Here is a 16,708-nt window from a genome sequence, read left to right as displayed (position 1 = left end):
AAGAAAAGAAGACCCAAAGTGGGCTGGTCAGTCACTTCCCGCTACTCGGTGAAGTCCATGGCCCTGATGGGGCCAAAGGTGCTTCTGAGAGGTCAGCCAGACATCCCGGTTACAGTGTGTTGGGTGGTGTGTCTCCCCTCTAACGTCCTGCCTTCCTTTTACACCGCCACACAGAAGAAAGAACCCCATCGCTCAAATCAAGCCTGGAGGAGATGTGTTACTATATACATTTTTTTTTTCTTTCTTTAAAAATTTCTTTTTTTTTTTTGGTGTTGTAAAAAAAAAAAAAATTCAGCTGAGTTGCAGGTCAGGTGAGTTGGTTCCGGAAGTATTGGTAGGTCCATCGGGATGAGAGACTTGTCTCTGGACAGGGAAACCCAAGTCTGCCGACAGAGATGATCCCCAAAGCGGCCGGCTGCTGCACGAGTGGTCGAGGAGGAGGACACCATGGACGCGGGAGGAGTCTGCGGCGGACGAGGCAGTGGGCGCCTCCTGCTGCTCTAACGCGAGTGTTGGGGCCACCGCACAGGAGGGCGAGGTGAGGGGGTGCGCTATACAGGAGGGCTGTACAAACGGGGCGCCAGACAGGTAGTTCCTCCGGGGCTCCAGGCGCCTCTACCTGTCCTTGAGCTCTCGTGTCACACGCTTGGTGATGCGTCCACACATCAGGCCGATCAGGAACAATATGCAGATGCTCCCACTGATCACAGAGAGGATGTAGTTCTTGGACGGGGAGGTCATCACTTGCATGGCGAGGTCAGAGAAGCCGTCTGCTGGGGCTACCTGGAAAACAAACGGTGGCATCGCCCTCAGAGAGACGTGGGCTGAGCCGATGCTCACTCGAAATCACCCCCTCGGTTCCTACCGTAACTTGGGTCATTTCTTCTGGGGAGAGAGGAGGGTGAGGGACGAGAAAATCAAACACAGAGCTACAACTGGTTTTCCTGATCACCATGCTCTATACAGCTGCTGCGCAAGATTAGAAAATGCAGACAAATACAAAGTGGCAGACTCTCAGAAGTCAGCATAGCGATCACCGCCACCCCTGTAGTAAGCGCCCTCACACGGAGGACCTAACCACATGCAGACGAAGGGCTCAACACGCGTCAATCATTTAGTCCTCACACGAGTCCTGGCATACAGATTTCATGAATCCCACATCACAGGTGAAGACCCAGCAGCCCAAGGGGTGGCAAGGGGTCAGCAGACCTGCACAAGGTCACAGGTCCTTAAGTATTTTGATTTATTTTCTTCACACACTACTGCCTTTTTAAAAACAAAGAGAAAAGCTGAGGTTGTGGTGGATGCCAATTCTGTCTTGACTTGTTTCCACTCACCATCATATCATCAGCATCCTCTCCCCCACCAAAAACCACCTGCAGACATGACTTATGCTGAATATACTCAAACCAACCCCCCACCGTGGACACTGAGAGTCTAACCAGCCTTCACGTCAGTGCTTTCTCCAGCAGGCCTCTATGGCAGCCTGCTCTGGCAAAATCAGGACCAAACGGCTCCCCAGGTGCGCACGGGTCTGTTCTGCTGGGTCTCAGCTTAGCCTGGGTGCCAAAGAGGGTACGGACCAGCGGTCTGGGCTGCTTCTACACCCATCCACGTACTGAGAACAGCACGACGGGTCTTCAGTGGAGTCACTGAGAAGCAATCCTTAGTGGCTCAGAGGTAGAAACCAATGAGGAAAGAAGAGATCAATTCATGTCTCAGTTGTCCTATCTGGAGATGACGGCTCCAGGCTCACAGAGCCCAGGAGCCCTAGAGGTGCACCAAAAGATGTTTTCAAACACACTGATTCAGGACAAGGGAAGGGGGTCAGTGAAGTAGCTCAAAGAGACCGGGGAACTCAGAGAAGATGTCACTTCAGGAGATTCTTGAGGTGGTTCATTACCTTTGCTGCGTAACTCCACATTTCAATCCGGTCATTGAGACGTTTTTTGCACTCCGGTTGTAACCTCACCCGCTTATCCTCCAGGGCCTCCATAAGGCAGGACATTTCTGTGCAAGGAAAGGGATAAGAAGAGTCTGAAGCTGTACAGAACAGAGATTTCAGAAAGGCTGGGGAGAAGGGTACCTACCACCAGGGAATTCTGAGATCCAGAGGCTACCCAAAGTGAAATCCCTTCAAGGACACTTAACCTAAGAGCACACATGAGAAGAATGTCTAAGGTTGGCTCTCCAGACTCTCTCTTAAAACCTCTTGATTCTCAGAGGACACACGTGGATCAGAAAGAGCCGTACCCTTGCCCAGGTTCCACCTCACACAGGACCTGACTTCGGAGCCCACTGTGGCCGTTGGGGATGCTGTCGGAGCCATTTGCTGGACAAGGCAGGGAAGAGGGCTGTGATGATGGCTTTAACTTTTGCCTCCTGGTAAGTAACTCAACTTTCTCTTGTCAAATCTCTACCTCTGGTCTGGGCTGTATCACTGTACACCTGCAGTATCACTCCTAAACTCACTTTTCACAAAGCATTGACCAGGCCCCCAAAGGTGCTGTCTATGGTTGAGCTGCAGCTACAGAACAGAGTCGCTGTAACTGATGTCTCAGCAGGATCTCTGCTCCTCCCGAGACAGCTGAGAAAGGGCCAGAGTAAACACAGCGACTTACGACGCCCGCGGCCAGGGGTGATGGCCGCACAGTGGTGTTTAATGTCCAGGGCACAAGCTGTATGAAGAACCGGGTCCACGAAGATGTCCGCTTTGCTTTCCTTCAGCATGTTTAACACTTCCTAAGGCAGGGGAGATCACAGACAGCACTCTCATAGAGGACACACAGCGAATCTGTTGTTCGTAAATACTTCATGTACAAACAAATCAAGGAGGGAAGGTTAAGCCAACAGAGGCTACTCGGAGATGCTGGCAATGTGGTGAGGGTGCAAAGAACAGAGATTGTTAGCATCCAGTTTAATTCAATAAATGAAATTTGGGGGCGAGTGTATGCAGAGCTGTGTGCTAAGCAAAGCAGGGCAGTATTAAGATCAGAATCGGGTTTGGCGTTCTGGTATACCGTATTATGAAATACTAATTGTTAGTGTTCACACTGGTTTAGAGAAGTTCTTTTGTTTCTGTAGAACTCTGTAAACGTGAAAACTGAAAATCAGAGTAATAAGCTATATTAAAATTCCGAAACAGAAGAGCACATCTGTAAAATGTCTCACTTTATCTACAGTACCCTCAAAAGGAAAAAAAGAACTGACAGCACCTAACTTCTACTGTGAGAACAATTCTTATCTGAGTTTAAAGATGTTCTGAACAACAGAAATACAAACACAACAGAACTGAAATCAACTCGGCAGACACTGTTATTAATGATGAAATTGCAGCAGACAGACAGTCCAGAAATACTTTCTTATGTAAAAATTAGTTTGCGCTCGACAGACTGTAAAACAACAATAAAAGCAAAGCAGGAAAAAAAAAAAGACGTATTGTTCAAAAAGTCCTCCCTGAAGTTAAACGAAATCATTTGATGAAGAAGTGTTTGCAGGAAAACACGTGGATTTAGCATTCAAGCAACTCCTACCATTCTCCAGACCACGTGGAACCAGAAACATTTTTAGCAGATGAAAATATTTGCACACAATATTCACACTGATTCAACAATATTATTGAAACACTTCTACAAAAAGAGATAAGGCTTTTTAAAAAAGATCAAATATATATTATTTTGCTTATCAATTTCATAAGACAATGTATGTTAACTATCATATTTTGATAAAATTTTTCATGTGATGTTTCTGAAATGAACTGAATTTTTAGTTTCATTAACTTTTATGCATGTAGTACCCTTACTGGTATATTGGAATTGACATGTTGCTTCGGGACAGCACTTAAACATTGGTCTAGTCATGGAGACAAGACATATTCACAACTGATTAGTAGGCGTGTAAGAATATTTAAGTTACAGGCAATTAAGGGTCAAAAGCCAAATGAGTTTGGTAAGAGGAATGGGCAGAATTCTTGGAAGGCAGGTTTCGATTTTACCACCGAGATGTACAGTCTATAGCTTCAGAGGAAGAAGAGGAAGAGGAGAGGAAAGCAAGCGACAGAAAACGGAGACTGGCAATAGTTACCTTTTTACAGCCTTCTGTTTTGATTTTGAGCAGGTTGACCTTGAGGCACTCCTCTACCTGGCCAGTCTGCTCCTGGGCTGCTGCTTCTTCGGCGCACAGACTGGCGATCTGCTCGGGACACACACAGCACAGGGCAGCCCTGCTCACGCTGGGCTCCTGGGTCTCTGCATCATGCAGACTCACGATCCTCCCACAAACGTGCCCGGGTGCTTCTCAGATGGGTCCCTGGTGGCTTTCATTCCCCTCCCCCCATATGGCATACCAGGCTCTGTTCTCCTTCACAAGGACTGGCACAGAGCCGAAAAACCCGTCAACACACGTATCTTCATGCTGTCAACCTCCAGGCCTGAGTCAGACTGTCCCAGGACTCGTCACAAAGACTACTCCCTGATTCCTCAAGAAGGTCAGATAGCCAAGTAAAACCCTAAAAGCAAATGCTTGACATTCACAGAGCTTCAGGGTAAACCAAGCTGCATAACTTGGAAACACAAACAAAGGGGTCCTGACACATAGCCTGCAGCGCAGATTAAAAATTTAGCCTTCTTTTGGATAGCTTTATGAGTAAGCTTCTTTGAAATACCTTTAAAACTCATCCATAGAACTGATGTATGGTGAACAAAGTTCTCAACGTGGCCTTTTCCAGCAAGGAAGTCAATTTCCAAGAATAGGCCCTTCATTAGAGGTATTTATTACAGGAACACTTCCATTTTTCTGGTAAGTGTTGGGTGTGTTTTGGGTTGACCATCAGAATAAGTAGAGGGAAGATCAAATTAGACATAGACAGATACAATAAAACTCATGTTCCATAGAGAAATATGGAATCAAAACTGAACAGTGGGAGGACTAAGGCCAAGTCAAATTCAGTGTTGCAAAGAACCAGGAGCTCAGACAACGGAGAGCCTAGAAGAATCCTGGATTCAGGGCTGAAGGGAAAGAGTAAAGAACTTATCTCCAATAAAACCCTCCTAACCAGCTCTGTTCACAGCAAGTTCTGTACCCAAACCCTACCTCATCCGAGCAGTGGAGCTGGAGCTGGGGGTCCAGTCGGTAATCTAGAGCAGACTCCTGGATGATAATCCGGATCTGGTCTTCACAGTCTGAAGAGAGGCGCTACGTGTGACAAGGGAGAATACGTCAGCCTGTTAGAACATGTCAGCTTTCCACTTGGGCCCTGGCTTGGGGAAGAGGTAAGAAAGGTCTTGGGGAAAGTGGCAGTAAGCTAAGGACCTCCAAAGAAAACGCTGTCTTGAAACTATGGAGGCCCCGTTAGGTACACCTCTGTGCAAAGCCCAGGGCAGTTTACCTGGTCTGCATATCTCAGTTTGAGGCAAGAGATGACTTGACCTTCTAACTCTGAATCATCCTTGGCCTTAGTCAGGATCCCATGACAGAATTTAGGGATGTCGGCTTTGCAGGCTTTCCTTAGCACGGGGTTTAAGCGGTAATCTAGAAGAAAGGAATAAGCACATGATAAAATACTCCACCTGGATTCATAAATGTTTTGAGATCCACTTACCCAAAGGGGACATATTATGTCAATCACCATCAATAAACCATTAATTTTTTTTATCTAGTAAATGTTGAATGGGCTCCTTCACTACACTGTTTTATTTCATTATTTATTTATTTTTATTTATCTCCCTGTGGCTTGGAGGACCTTAGTTCCCCGACCAGGGACTGAACCTGGGCTGCAAGAGTGAGAGTGAGGAGCCTAACCACTAGACCACCAGGCAACTCCCTCATGATGCTATTTTAAATCCTCAAAATAACGTGGTGGAAGGGCAGATGTGGAGAATCCTATTCCCCAGCAGCTCTGCAGGGTCTGTTGAGACCAACACTCTAAGCAGTCCTCACAAAAATCATGCAGACATCAGTAACCTTCCCCCTAATATATATATTCAAAAACGCTGAGAAGAGAATATCCAACACAATTTGACCATTAAGTTACAAGGTCTTGCAACTTCGAGATTAAATTTCTCTGTTCTGAAACAGATCACCCATGTATTCTCCTGCCACATGCATGAAGTTTTATTCACCCTCCAGACTTTTTCAAAGAACTCTAGCCCTAATTTGTTTTGGATGCCCTGTAAAGGCAGGTTTCCTGTGTTTTCAGCTTCCTCTTCCCCATGACTCTGTGCTCCTCTGGATACTCTTCAGGGAAGAAGTCATTTTGCTTATTACATCCAGGCTCTTAACAGTCACAAGCACCAAAGCACCTTTAGTTTAATTAGGCAAGTATATGCCCACTCAGCTCCTCTCAAGCTCTACCCTGTGGGACCAGGAAAGCCAAGATGGTACCTGTGTTCTGGGTGATCTGGCGCTTGGTTATCATCTGTTTGCATTTGGGATCCATCAATTCACTGTTTTTATTTTGCTTCAAACACTGCAACATAGTTTTGGAATCTGCTTCTGGACAGAATCTCTGCAAAAAAACAAAATTTTATAAAAGCAGTTAACTGCCAAATGTGGCAGTTAAAACCATATTTATCACTCTTACATCTTCTAGGGAGCTTATGACAGAACCTAAAGGTATCACTTGGGACAAGAGAAACAGCAAGCCTGAATAAGCACCCAGCCTTCAGATCCCTTTTATCTATTCTCTACTCTACTTCTCACATTTCTTTCTACTTCCTATTTCTTATTTTGCATAGGACTGATTCCCTACTTACATGGCTATGCTACATTACATGGCATCTCATGAGCGTCCATATTGTTGACGTATGAACGTAACATTGTGCTAGGTGACCATGGAGCCCTCAGACCATATCTACCCAACTCCAGTGGGAGACTCAGGAATGACCCACCAGACAATGTGAGCAGGGATGTGGGGAAGTGACCTTTCTGGTTCATTCTTTAATTACAGGAGCTATGCTCCTACCAAATCCTGTGGGGCCAGATCTTGTACACTTGCTAGTGTCCGTGAAGTCAGAGATTCACTCTGACTAGTGATAAACTCATCTCTAGCCGCTAATCCACAGTCTGTTAATTATAGTCCACTGGTCTTAATACGGGATGCAGGTTGCTGATTGATTTTTATAAAAGGCACAAAAAATCTTACAAAGCTCCCTCAAATCACAGCCTGACATTTCCATTTTAAAGAGGACTCAATTCTTCCAGACCCACCTAAAGAGACTTCTTACTTTCACAATTTTCTTTAGAGTTTGTCTGACAGGGTGAGAAGTACTGTTTTATTTTAAAGGGAAGTTGAAATAAGGGGTTAGCATTTGATCTCTTTGATCTCTTTGTACGCATGCACAGATCCAGGGATGACATCTCGTCACCCCTGATGCAGGGGACGTTCACTGGAGACGCAGAAGAAGCAAAATAACTTGTAGAACAAAAAAGCCGTTGGTGGCAGTAGACAGATGATCAGGACATCTGATGCTGACTTTTTCAGTAGACCTGCAACAACCGCTTCAAAACTCATATATTCAGTGGGCCTCTATTTTCTTGTGTCTCTGGTCAAAGTGAGGTCAGTCATTGTGGCTTAGTGGTTCTCAAACTGGAGCTGCCTTGGAACCCGTGGGTGCTTGTGAAAAACAGAAGCCACACTTGCAGTGACTGACTCAAGAGGTCAGGGTGGGGCCTGAGACTCTTAAGCTCCCAGGTGGTGCTGGTGCTGTAGGTCTAGGGGCCAGAGTTCAAGAACCATGGCCTTAGCTATAAAACAGGTTGATACTGAAAGATTATGTGCATTTACTCTGAAATGTAAAGAAGCTCGTGCTATTGTTACTGTGACCCTGGTTTTAGATCCCTTACCTTTATCATCTGCTTGCAGACTCTCATGAGTGTATAGTCTAGTTCTGGGTCCATCATCTCTGTCTCCTGCAGCTTAAACACTTTCTGGTGGCAACGAGGGCTCAGCTGCTTCTTGTTTTCTTTCAGACATTCAATAATCTAGGGCATAAGAATTATGGACAAGTTAAGAAGTGGATCAAGGATTGATAATCCATGTTTCCTGACTGAAGCATTCAGTTCTTAGTGCATCCCTCATTTTTCTATCCAGGCATCTTCCATGTCTAATTCCTAGGTAACAGGAATCAGGATTTCCTCACAAAGGAGAATTAGATTTATAGATCTACAACCTCAGGGCTAGAGGCAAACCAAATGTAAAAAAATGATGGATGACAAGCAGGCTGCACTGGAAGTCTGTGGGGAAGGAAACCCTCTCAGGATTCCTGGTTTCTTCTCCCTTCCAGGGTTGTTTCTTGTAAGATTTCTTTTGGAGCATACATCAGGCTCTCTGACTTTCCCTGCAGCAATACAATAACCCTGACTCAACAGTAGGCACAAACCAGGAAGTTCAGCTCAACTCATCATTTTTCATATGAGAATAGAGCATTAGATGCCAGGTATGAAGCAGACCCAATCCTTGCCCCTGAAGGGTGAGCGTTAGGGATGGTGGCAGAGACCCCAAGTCAAGTACATGCAGCCCCAAGTCAAGGACTGGAGCCACCAGAAGACAGACAGAGCAAGGAAGCTTTCTGCCCGAAAGCCTCGGGAAAGACAGCAGATCTGTCAACACCTTGATTTCAGGTGTCAGGCCTCAAAGACTGTGAAAGAATAAATTTGTTTTAAGGCACCCAGTTTGTGGAAATTTGGCAGCTCTACAAAACTAACATTCAGATGTAAGATTTACAGTGGACTTCTCATTAGAAACTGCAGGGACTTCTTTGTTGGGCCAGAGGTTAAGACTCCATACTACCCGTGCAGGGGATGCAGGTTCAATCCCTGGTCAAGAAACTAAGATCCCAAAGGCTGTGTGCATGGCACGGCTTAAAAAACAAAAACCAAACAAAATAAGAAATAAAACTATGCATAAAAGAGTAAGGAGTGAAATAAAGTACTGTAAGACAAAAAAAATCCATCAACCTAACATTCTATATCCAGCAAATCTGTTTTTCAAAAACAAAGACAGGAAAAAAAAAAATGAAGACAGACTTTCTCACATAAGCAAAAACTGAGGCAATTCATTATCCATACATGCACCTTGCAAAAAAAAAAAAGGTTAAAAAAAGAAGTTTTTCAGGCAGAAGGGAAAACATATATAGGTCAAAACCTTGGATCTACATAAAGAAAGGTAGAGCATTAGAAAAAGAAAAAAAATGAAGAAAAAAATATAAAATGATTTTTCTTATTTTTAGCTGATCTAACTGATAACAGCCTAGTAACAATGTACTGGGGGATCATGGCATATGCATTAAAAAATGAATAATGTCAAAAGGGGTGGATAGAAGGAACTGTGAGTGCTCTTTATTAAAATACATACATTGGAAAAAAAAGAAAAGAAATGACAAAATCCAACTGGTGGTCTCTCTGAAGAGCAGAATGCAAAGCCTAAAATGATAAATTATGAATCTGGGAAACAGAACTGAAGAGCTACCTGAGTGTAGTATAGAGAGAGAACGAAAGGAAAAACATGGAAGAAAAACGGACATGGAGGAAAGGTTCAGATGCTCCAAATGTCTAACAGGAGTTCCAGAAGGAAGGATAAGAAGGGAATTTTTGTAAGAACAATGTCTGAGAACTTCCTTGAACTGAAGTAAGACATGAATTCTGAGACTGAGCCAACAAGGATAATAAAAACAAAAACCAGATCTAACTATAGAACAGTGAAATTACAGCTCATTAAAGATAAAGAGAAAACTTAGAGGTAGATTAACTACACAGAACTGAGACTCAGCCTGACACTGGTCTTTGCATCGCCCACAGCAGATACCAGAAGACAACGAAGCCATCATCTCTGAGGCTGAAGCACTGTAACAATGCCACGAACTACAAGAGGTAGATGCGACCTCAGAATAACATTAAAACAACAGCACTTCACTGCATCTCATTCCTGATGACTCTGGCTAGGGCCCTGTTCTGTGAATTAGAGAGAAAAACAAAAAAACCTTCCATGGTGGTTCTTATGTGACCTCCAGTTAAGAACTTCTGTGCAACAGGATCAAATGAGAGAATAACTAATTTTGGAGGTGCAGAGTGTTGGGAAAGCTATAGACAGGAGGAGGCATCGGAAGGATCACTGGGAGTTTACTAGGCAGGCAAGGTGAAGGACAAGGTAACCAGAGAGAAGGGAGAGAATGAATCGGTGGCAAAGAGGAATGAAGGTGAGCAAAAGTACTCTGCTTGGGAAAAGCAGCCTGGTGTGGCTTCAGAAGGGATGATCAGGCTGGACAGGATGGGACCTATCCCACCCACAGAAAATTATTAAAAAGATACCTTCATACAACTTTCATACTACTGTCACCATCAAAAAATAAAAACCAAAACATTACCTGCGCATTGCCATACTGCACAGTGGAACAGTGGTTCTTGATGTCACCTTTGCAAGCTTCATACAGATCTGGTTCCAGGCGGATGTCCTCTGTCTGTATGAGAGAGGCAGCACGGGAAAGTGAGCTTACTCTACGCTGGTGAGACCACATGCTCTACACATCTGTCGTGACTGGACCTCATCTGGTGGCCATAACTGCTATTCAGTTAAGCAGCAGCAGGGGCCACTGCAATAATGGGAGGAGGAGGACTGAATTTCAGTTTGGCTACTACCTAGCTTCCCAGCCTTGGACTTTCTTTGCAAAATGAAATGCTACCATTCTACTCTGACCCCTTCAGAGGACAGCTGTGAGATGAAATAAGGTAGTATGATGTGGAAACTACTCTGAAAGCTAAAATCATTACATGGAAGTAGGAGTCCACTTTTATTCTTATTATCTTCCTGAAAGAGCCAGGTTCACATCTAGGGACCCAAAGTTTCTATTATAAAAGGAGGCGTAAGACAGTTCCACTTAAAACATAATTATCACTGAATTACTACCTCTATATGTGGAAACCTGGTCATGCAACTTTGGGGATATTAGTATTCTCTGGTGTTCATTACTAGTTTCTGCTTAGACTGAGTCTTCTCAAGTAGACTCTTGAGAGTCTCTTGGATTGCAAGGAGATCAAACCAGTCAATCCTAAGGGAAATCAGTCCTGAAAGATAATCAGTCCTGAATATTCACTGGAAGGACTGATGCTGAAGCTGAAACTCCAATACTTTGGCCACCTGATGCGAAGAACTGACTCACTGGAAAAGACCCTGATGCTGGGAAAGATTGAAGGCAGAAGGAGAAGGGGACGACAGAGGATGAGATGGTTGGATGGCATCACTGACTCAATGGACATGAGTCTGAGCAAGCTCCAGGAGTTGGTGATGGACAGGGAGGCCTGGAGTGCTGCAGTCCATGGGGTTGCAAAGAGTCAGACACGACTGAGTGACTGAACTGAACTGAGGTGAAATAAATACAATTCAAAATACAAAACATAAAGTTAATACATATTTTTAGCTGTCTTAACATGGTTTGGGTCTCACCTCAAAAGTAAAGTGAAAGGTATCCTTCTCACAGTGTACACTGGGCGCCTTCCCAACACCCATGTCACCTCGATCATCAGTAAGCTCATCAGTGAGTGCCTACCCTGATGGGGGATGGGGCACAGATCTCAAACTACACAGTCCAGTTGGAGAGGAGGACCTTTGTTTCATGCGGGGTCAGTTTTCTCTTGTTTCTGTTTTCCTGCCGGAGATGAGTATTGGAGCAGGTGGCTCGGGTGTTGCAGGCAGCCATTGTGCAGCCATGAGGGAAACCAGCCTTAATGATGAAGCTGGTGCCCAAGGACAGCAGAGTGGAGAGGGAGAGACCTCAACCCTTGAGGACATTATTGATGCAATGATTGGCATCACATGCTCACAGCTTGTCTTACAGCTGGACTTCCAGTTACGTGTGGTAAAAAATCATGTTAAAAAAAAAAAGGGAAAATGAGAAGCTGTCCTCTTGTAAAACTTTAGCATGCAGCTCTAAGTCTTAACCATCAGGTTTGTGGTTAAAATCTTCCAATTTGCCCTCGCCCTTCACCCAGCTCTCTAAACTCCGCCCTGTGGTTCCTGGGACCAGAGGCTGTGCCCCCAGGCATTACCATCTCCAGCTCCTCCACCCGCAGCTGCTTGCGGCACTTCAGGGACACCCTGTGTTCCTTGACTTCCTGCAGAGTGTCGTTGCGCACCGTGGTGCTCAGGCAGATCACCACGTCTACCCTGTGCGGAAAGAAGAGGCCTGAGCCAGGCTGGAGCCACACAGAAGCAGGTGGCCGAGAACTGGGCTGGGGCAGGGGCCACACCAGCCCTCCAGGGCCCATGCACCCTTTTAGCATGTTCTGCGTGCCTTTCCTGTTAAGTCTCACTGTGTTTTCAGAGCGCTCAATGCAGCAATTTGACTGTACACGTCACAAACACTGGGCCCCAGCCCGAATGCCGACAACATGCCTGGCTGGTGGGGAGGCCACAGAGGGGACGTGTGTGCAAGGAGAGTTTAACACTTGTTTTGTCAAATACATGTGACCAGAGAGGAATGCTACTCCACTCTCAACTCTGGACAGTGTCTTTGCTACACTGTGAAAATATACTCTGAAAAGGACAGAAACCTAAGCAAAAATGGGAACCCGGTTTATCTGAGAGGAAACGTGCTCCAGAAATTCACTGCTGCGAAGAGCAGCACAGAAGAACTTGGGAAGCCGTGTGATCAGAGCTCACCGCGTTCCTCGTCAGGACGGGCTCTTAGGTGAGGAAGTGTTTGCTTCTCTACTACTCTCCCACTCAGTGAAGGCCTGTGTGGCTCCCTGAGAGACGACGTAATGGGATGAAACCTGAGGACACCAGCTAACCTCCCATGCCCACTGCAACTTGCTCACCTAAGTGCACGAACCTGTGTCTGCTGCATCAGTTAGGCGGTCTGCACGGGGTAAAACTAAACAATGCTCCTTCAGGCCGCAGTCTCTCCACTTCAGAACTACTGCCAGGTGTGGCTCTCGGCTGCTACAGACAGGCTATGTCTAGGCAGCCCTGGGGCTCGGCCATAATACCAAAGGGGTGTGCAGGAGGTCACCCTCCCAGACAGCGGTCGGCTGCCTGACATCTTAGCTACTCATCCAGCAGCCAAGAGGGACCGCAGGGAGGCAGAACCAATCAGTTAAAAGCTACATACTTCTTTTTTATGTTGGGGCAAAGTTTCAACACATCCTCCTTGCAGGCCATTTTAAACTTGTAAGAGAACCGAAAATCCTTCATCTGCACCTGAACAAGAAGATGGAAAAGAAAATTAGAAGCTCTGTGACAAGGCCTCACCAGCAGTGCTGCGTGTAACTGTGCTCATATGCTGTTTGCAGCAGCCTGCCTCCCGGCCGGCACCGACTCCCTGGCTTGCTGAGCTCCTGGTGGCATGCTCCCGGGAAGCATGATCTTCTGCTCCCAGGCACGCCGGCTCCCAGTCACACACAGGCGGGGCCTCTCCCCCAGGTCTCCCTGTGGTGTGCTGCCTCACTTCCTTGACGCTTCCATTCGAACACCTCCTTCTCAAGTCCCTTTTTCTTCATCACCCTGCAGGCCTTACACGGCTTTATTTTTCTTCACAAACTCAGCTGAAACTATATACTTATCTGTAAATGTGTTTTTGCATTTCTCTCACCAGAACGTACCCAGGTCACTGAGGGCAGGGTGCGTCTATTCTTTCCCATCTCCCAGTGCCCATGGCCCAGAGGCCCTGAGAGCCACTCAGGGAAGCAGTCAGGGAGGCTAGTGTCCCAGGAAGAGGTCAGTTTTACAAAGATGACTAGATTTCATCCTCCTGGCAAGGAAGTGCTTGCTTTATTAGAAATACTTCACTTAGGCCTGGGGTAACTACGAAGACTATGGTTTAATCTTATTCAAATGCCAGACCTGGGTAGCATGATTTAAAAGAAAGAAAGGCTTAGAGCCTAGTGTACTGATACCCATCTGAGCTGCTGCACGTAACAGGTATTTGGAAAAAGTTATTTTTCACTGAAGAGGTGCTCTGATGTCCTGAAACAGGAGTAGGTTCAACAGCCTAATCATTGGAGTCAAGAAGGACATGCCAGGCACTACTGACCAGCTGGAAGTGGGTGACTCCGACAGCACACTTCTCGTTCATATCCTTCTGGTGTTTGTTCTGAATCAGACACTCCATCAGGTCCCCAGAGTCTATCTGGTTATCTGCCACATCCTGGGGAAGGCAGTGCATACTTAACACTTCATTTGTAACCATTCCTGAACAAACCCTGCACCCCAGCCTATGAAAAAATGCAAACAAGACTGATTCTAGAGCCATTACAAATAAGGCACATCAGAAATTATGTCCAAACAAGCCTGAGAAATGATGAAGGACCAATGTTCAATGAGATAACATTCACACAGCAAGTTGCCCTGCATGAAGCTCCAATAAAAACGAGTACTATACAGTTCTTTTAACTCCTTTCCTTATATGGAGTGGGCAGTAGGCTTGGGGATAACATCTAACATCGTCTCCTGGTTGTCAGGATTCCTATGGTTCCTGAGTATGTTTCACTCCCACAATTTAGGTAGTTCAGTGAGTCATAAAGTAATAGAATTCCCTCAACATCAGGTAGAAGGAGACAGCTAAAAGGGGAAAGACACCCTACTGTTAACAAATCTTAGTTGAATGTATTGAAGGCAACTCAGTCCTGCTAATGGGGTTCCCCCTTCTCCTTTCCTTACAAAAGGCATCTTGGCAAGTGCTGCTAACCACCTATCTGGTCATCCACAAGGGGTCAGCAAATAGGGTTTCCCAGGATGGTGGATCCCTCCTGACTCCTTCTGATGTTGTTTACATTTTCAACTTTAACTTGTTAAAGTTGGTTATCACTGAGGAACAATGTGGGCATTATGAGTCCAATAAACGTGGGGGCCAGAGTGAAATTGGTTCTAACCCGTGTTCCTCCAGACATCACTTACGTGGCAAAAGTTCTGAATGATGGGCTCACAGGCTCTCATCAGCAAGGCTTCTATTTGAATATCCTGTAGAAAATTAAAATATTAGTAATTCTGCTTTAGAAAGACCCAGGGGTGGGGGAAGGAGCTGTTTCTTTTTCTGCTTCAGTATCATCTGACGGGTAAATAACCCATTAAGTACATTTGGGAACTTTTCCAGCATTTCAGTGAGAGCCTCAGTGTGAACAGAACAGCAGTTCTATGCTCCTCCTCTAATGTTCCTTCATGACACTTTGGAAGGCGAGTTTTCCAGAGGCAGATTCCCCGTGCGCTTGAACAATAGGGAAGGCAGGATTAAGGACAGTGGGGAGAAAAAAAAAATTACAAATAATACTAGAGTATGTAAAGCCTTTGGAGTTTCTCCCCAGAGCCAAGTAGTTCAAAATGAAAACAGGAGTAACTGACATCTATCACCCCGTCATCAGACCAGACGACAAACCGCTGCCTCTTGGGAACACACACTAACCGCCTTCAAGGGAAGTGACTGCTGTGCAGCACCAGCTGCTGAAATAACAGTGTCCTTTAAAGAGCTGCATACCCCAGAATGTCCTCATTTGCTCACAAGGACGATGAAAATGAAACAGGAGCTAACAGGAGATAAAAGAAGGCAGCACACTTTTGAAAAATAGAAGCGAGAAAAAAAAAAAAAAAACACCCTGAGATATAATTTTATATATTGACAATTTTGACAACTTAAATAGTTCTAAAAGGCTAATGATAAACAAAACAGCAATTCCCCATTTCCCTGATGTCTGGCCCTACAAAACAATTTAAGCATTGTTAACTGCCTCCCCTTCAATGATAATCTCTGTATTTTGAAATAGTATGCCTATGCTTAGAAGGTTTTTTAAATCTCACTTTTTGTATTTTAGTGGATTTCAGGATGGAACAAAGAATGTAGTCAATCTTCCATGTTTAACTGCAAATCCCAAGCTTTTATTTCAGTGAACACACATTACCAAAAAATCTAACTGAAAGAGCTAAAGGATGACAGAATAGGAGTGCTTGGGCTATCCTTGAACGTGACTAATACTGCTGTAGTCACTGTGTTAATTCTCATTTATGAAGCAGATCAAAGGGCTAAATGCTGGAGAAATGAGGAAGGGGTTCAGGAAGGATCACAATACTCTTCTTGATAAAGCAAGCAGGCAATCTGACAAGGTTGCTTTTGTTCTACAGAGAAGTTGCTCTCTCAAGAGTCTGGAAACAGCAGAACTAAGAAGGAAAGAAAGGCTGCTGACAGGGCACTTTCCTTCCACAAGTTGCAAACTGCTTACCTCGGATTCTAACTCAGTGAGGTTGCCGACTATATCTCTGCACTCCACAGCTAAGTCATCGAGATGATCCTGGAGGCATTCAAGCTCCTGCAAATAAAAAGGCAATCTCTCAGCATCTGTTAACTATATCAGCGATCCAGGGGAGACGAGATACCAGTGTCTACTTCCTTTTCAGAGGTCTTTTCTTTTTAAAATGACTTCACTGAACAAAATGCTAAAGCTTTGATTCTCCAAATTGGGATTCTTGAAAAGATAATGAATGATTTGATGTATCAGGGTGGTTAAGAGGGTCAAAGGGGTACAGCAACCACGCAAATCCTTCAGAAGACCAAACTGGTAAATCCACAAAGAGTCAACGTTCAGGTGTTCTCAGAGTCTGAAGATCTTACAGGCCTTCATTCTGTTCCATCAACACTCTGCTAATCTGTACTTTCATGATGATCACTGGACAAAATATTCAGTGAAACAGATGGTATATTTTAAGACCCTTCATGGGCAAAGCAGGCTG

The 16,708-nt window shown here is 45.1% G+C and overlaps 1 protein-coding gene across 1 annotated transcript in view; it reads right to left on the bottom strand.

The window, feature by feature from the left end:
* Positions 1 to 277: 277 nt before the first annotated feature.
* The window catches only part of GLG1 (golgi glycoprotein 1), a 131,566-nt gene continuing 115,135 nt past the window's right edge, over positions 278 to 16,708 (bottom strand). The window contains exons 13-26 of the mRNA XM_055413146.2: positions 16,201 to 16,287; positions 14,888 to 14,950; positions 14,025 to 14,138; positions 13,104 to 13,192; positions 12,040 to 12,157; positions 10,362 to 10,454; positions 7,843 to 7,980; positions 6,382 to 6,505; positions 5,387 to 5,529; positions 5,092 to 5,193; positions 4,084 to 4,191; positions 2,622 to 2,742; positions 1,904 to 2,010; positions 278 to 783 (exon numbers count right to left, since the gene is read on the bottom strand). Coding sequence (XP_055269121.1) covers positions 616 to 783; positions 1,904 to 2,010; positions 2,622 to 2,742; positions 4,084 to 4,191; positions 5,092 to 5,193; positions 5,387 to 5,529; positions 6,382 to 6,505; positions 7,843 to 7,980; positions 10,362 to 10,454; positions 12,040 to 12,157; positions 13,104 to 13,192; positions 14,025 to 14,138; positions 14,888 to 14,950; positions 16,201 to 16,287 — 1,575 coding nt within the window. The 3' untranslated portion in view covers positions 278 to 615. The remainder of the gene's footprint in view (positions 784 to 1,903; positions 2,011 to 2,621; positions 2,743 to 4,083; positions 4,192 to 5,091; positions 5,194 to 5,386; positions 5,530 to 6,381; positions 6,506 to 7,842; positions 7,981 to 10,361; positions 10,455 to 12,039; positions 12,158 to 13,103; positions 13,193 to 14,024; positions 14,139 to 14,887; positions 14,951 to 16,200; positions 16,288 to 16,708) is intronic.

Source organism: Moschus berezovskii, chromosome 22, assembly GCF_049115385.1.
Source record: "Moschus berezovskii isolate FMDL1 chromosome 22, NW_MosBer_1.0, whole genome shotgun sequence".
Classification (NCBI taxonomy): domain Eukaryota; kingdom Metazoa; phylum Chordata; class Mammalia; order Artiodactyla; family Moschidae; genus Moschus; species Moschus berezovskii.
Note: the sequence above shows the minus strand (reverse complement) of the source record. Positions and strands in the feature narration are given on the sequence as shown.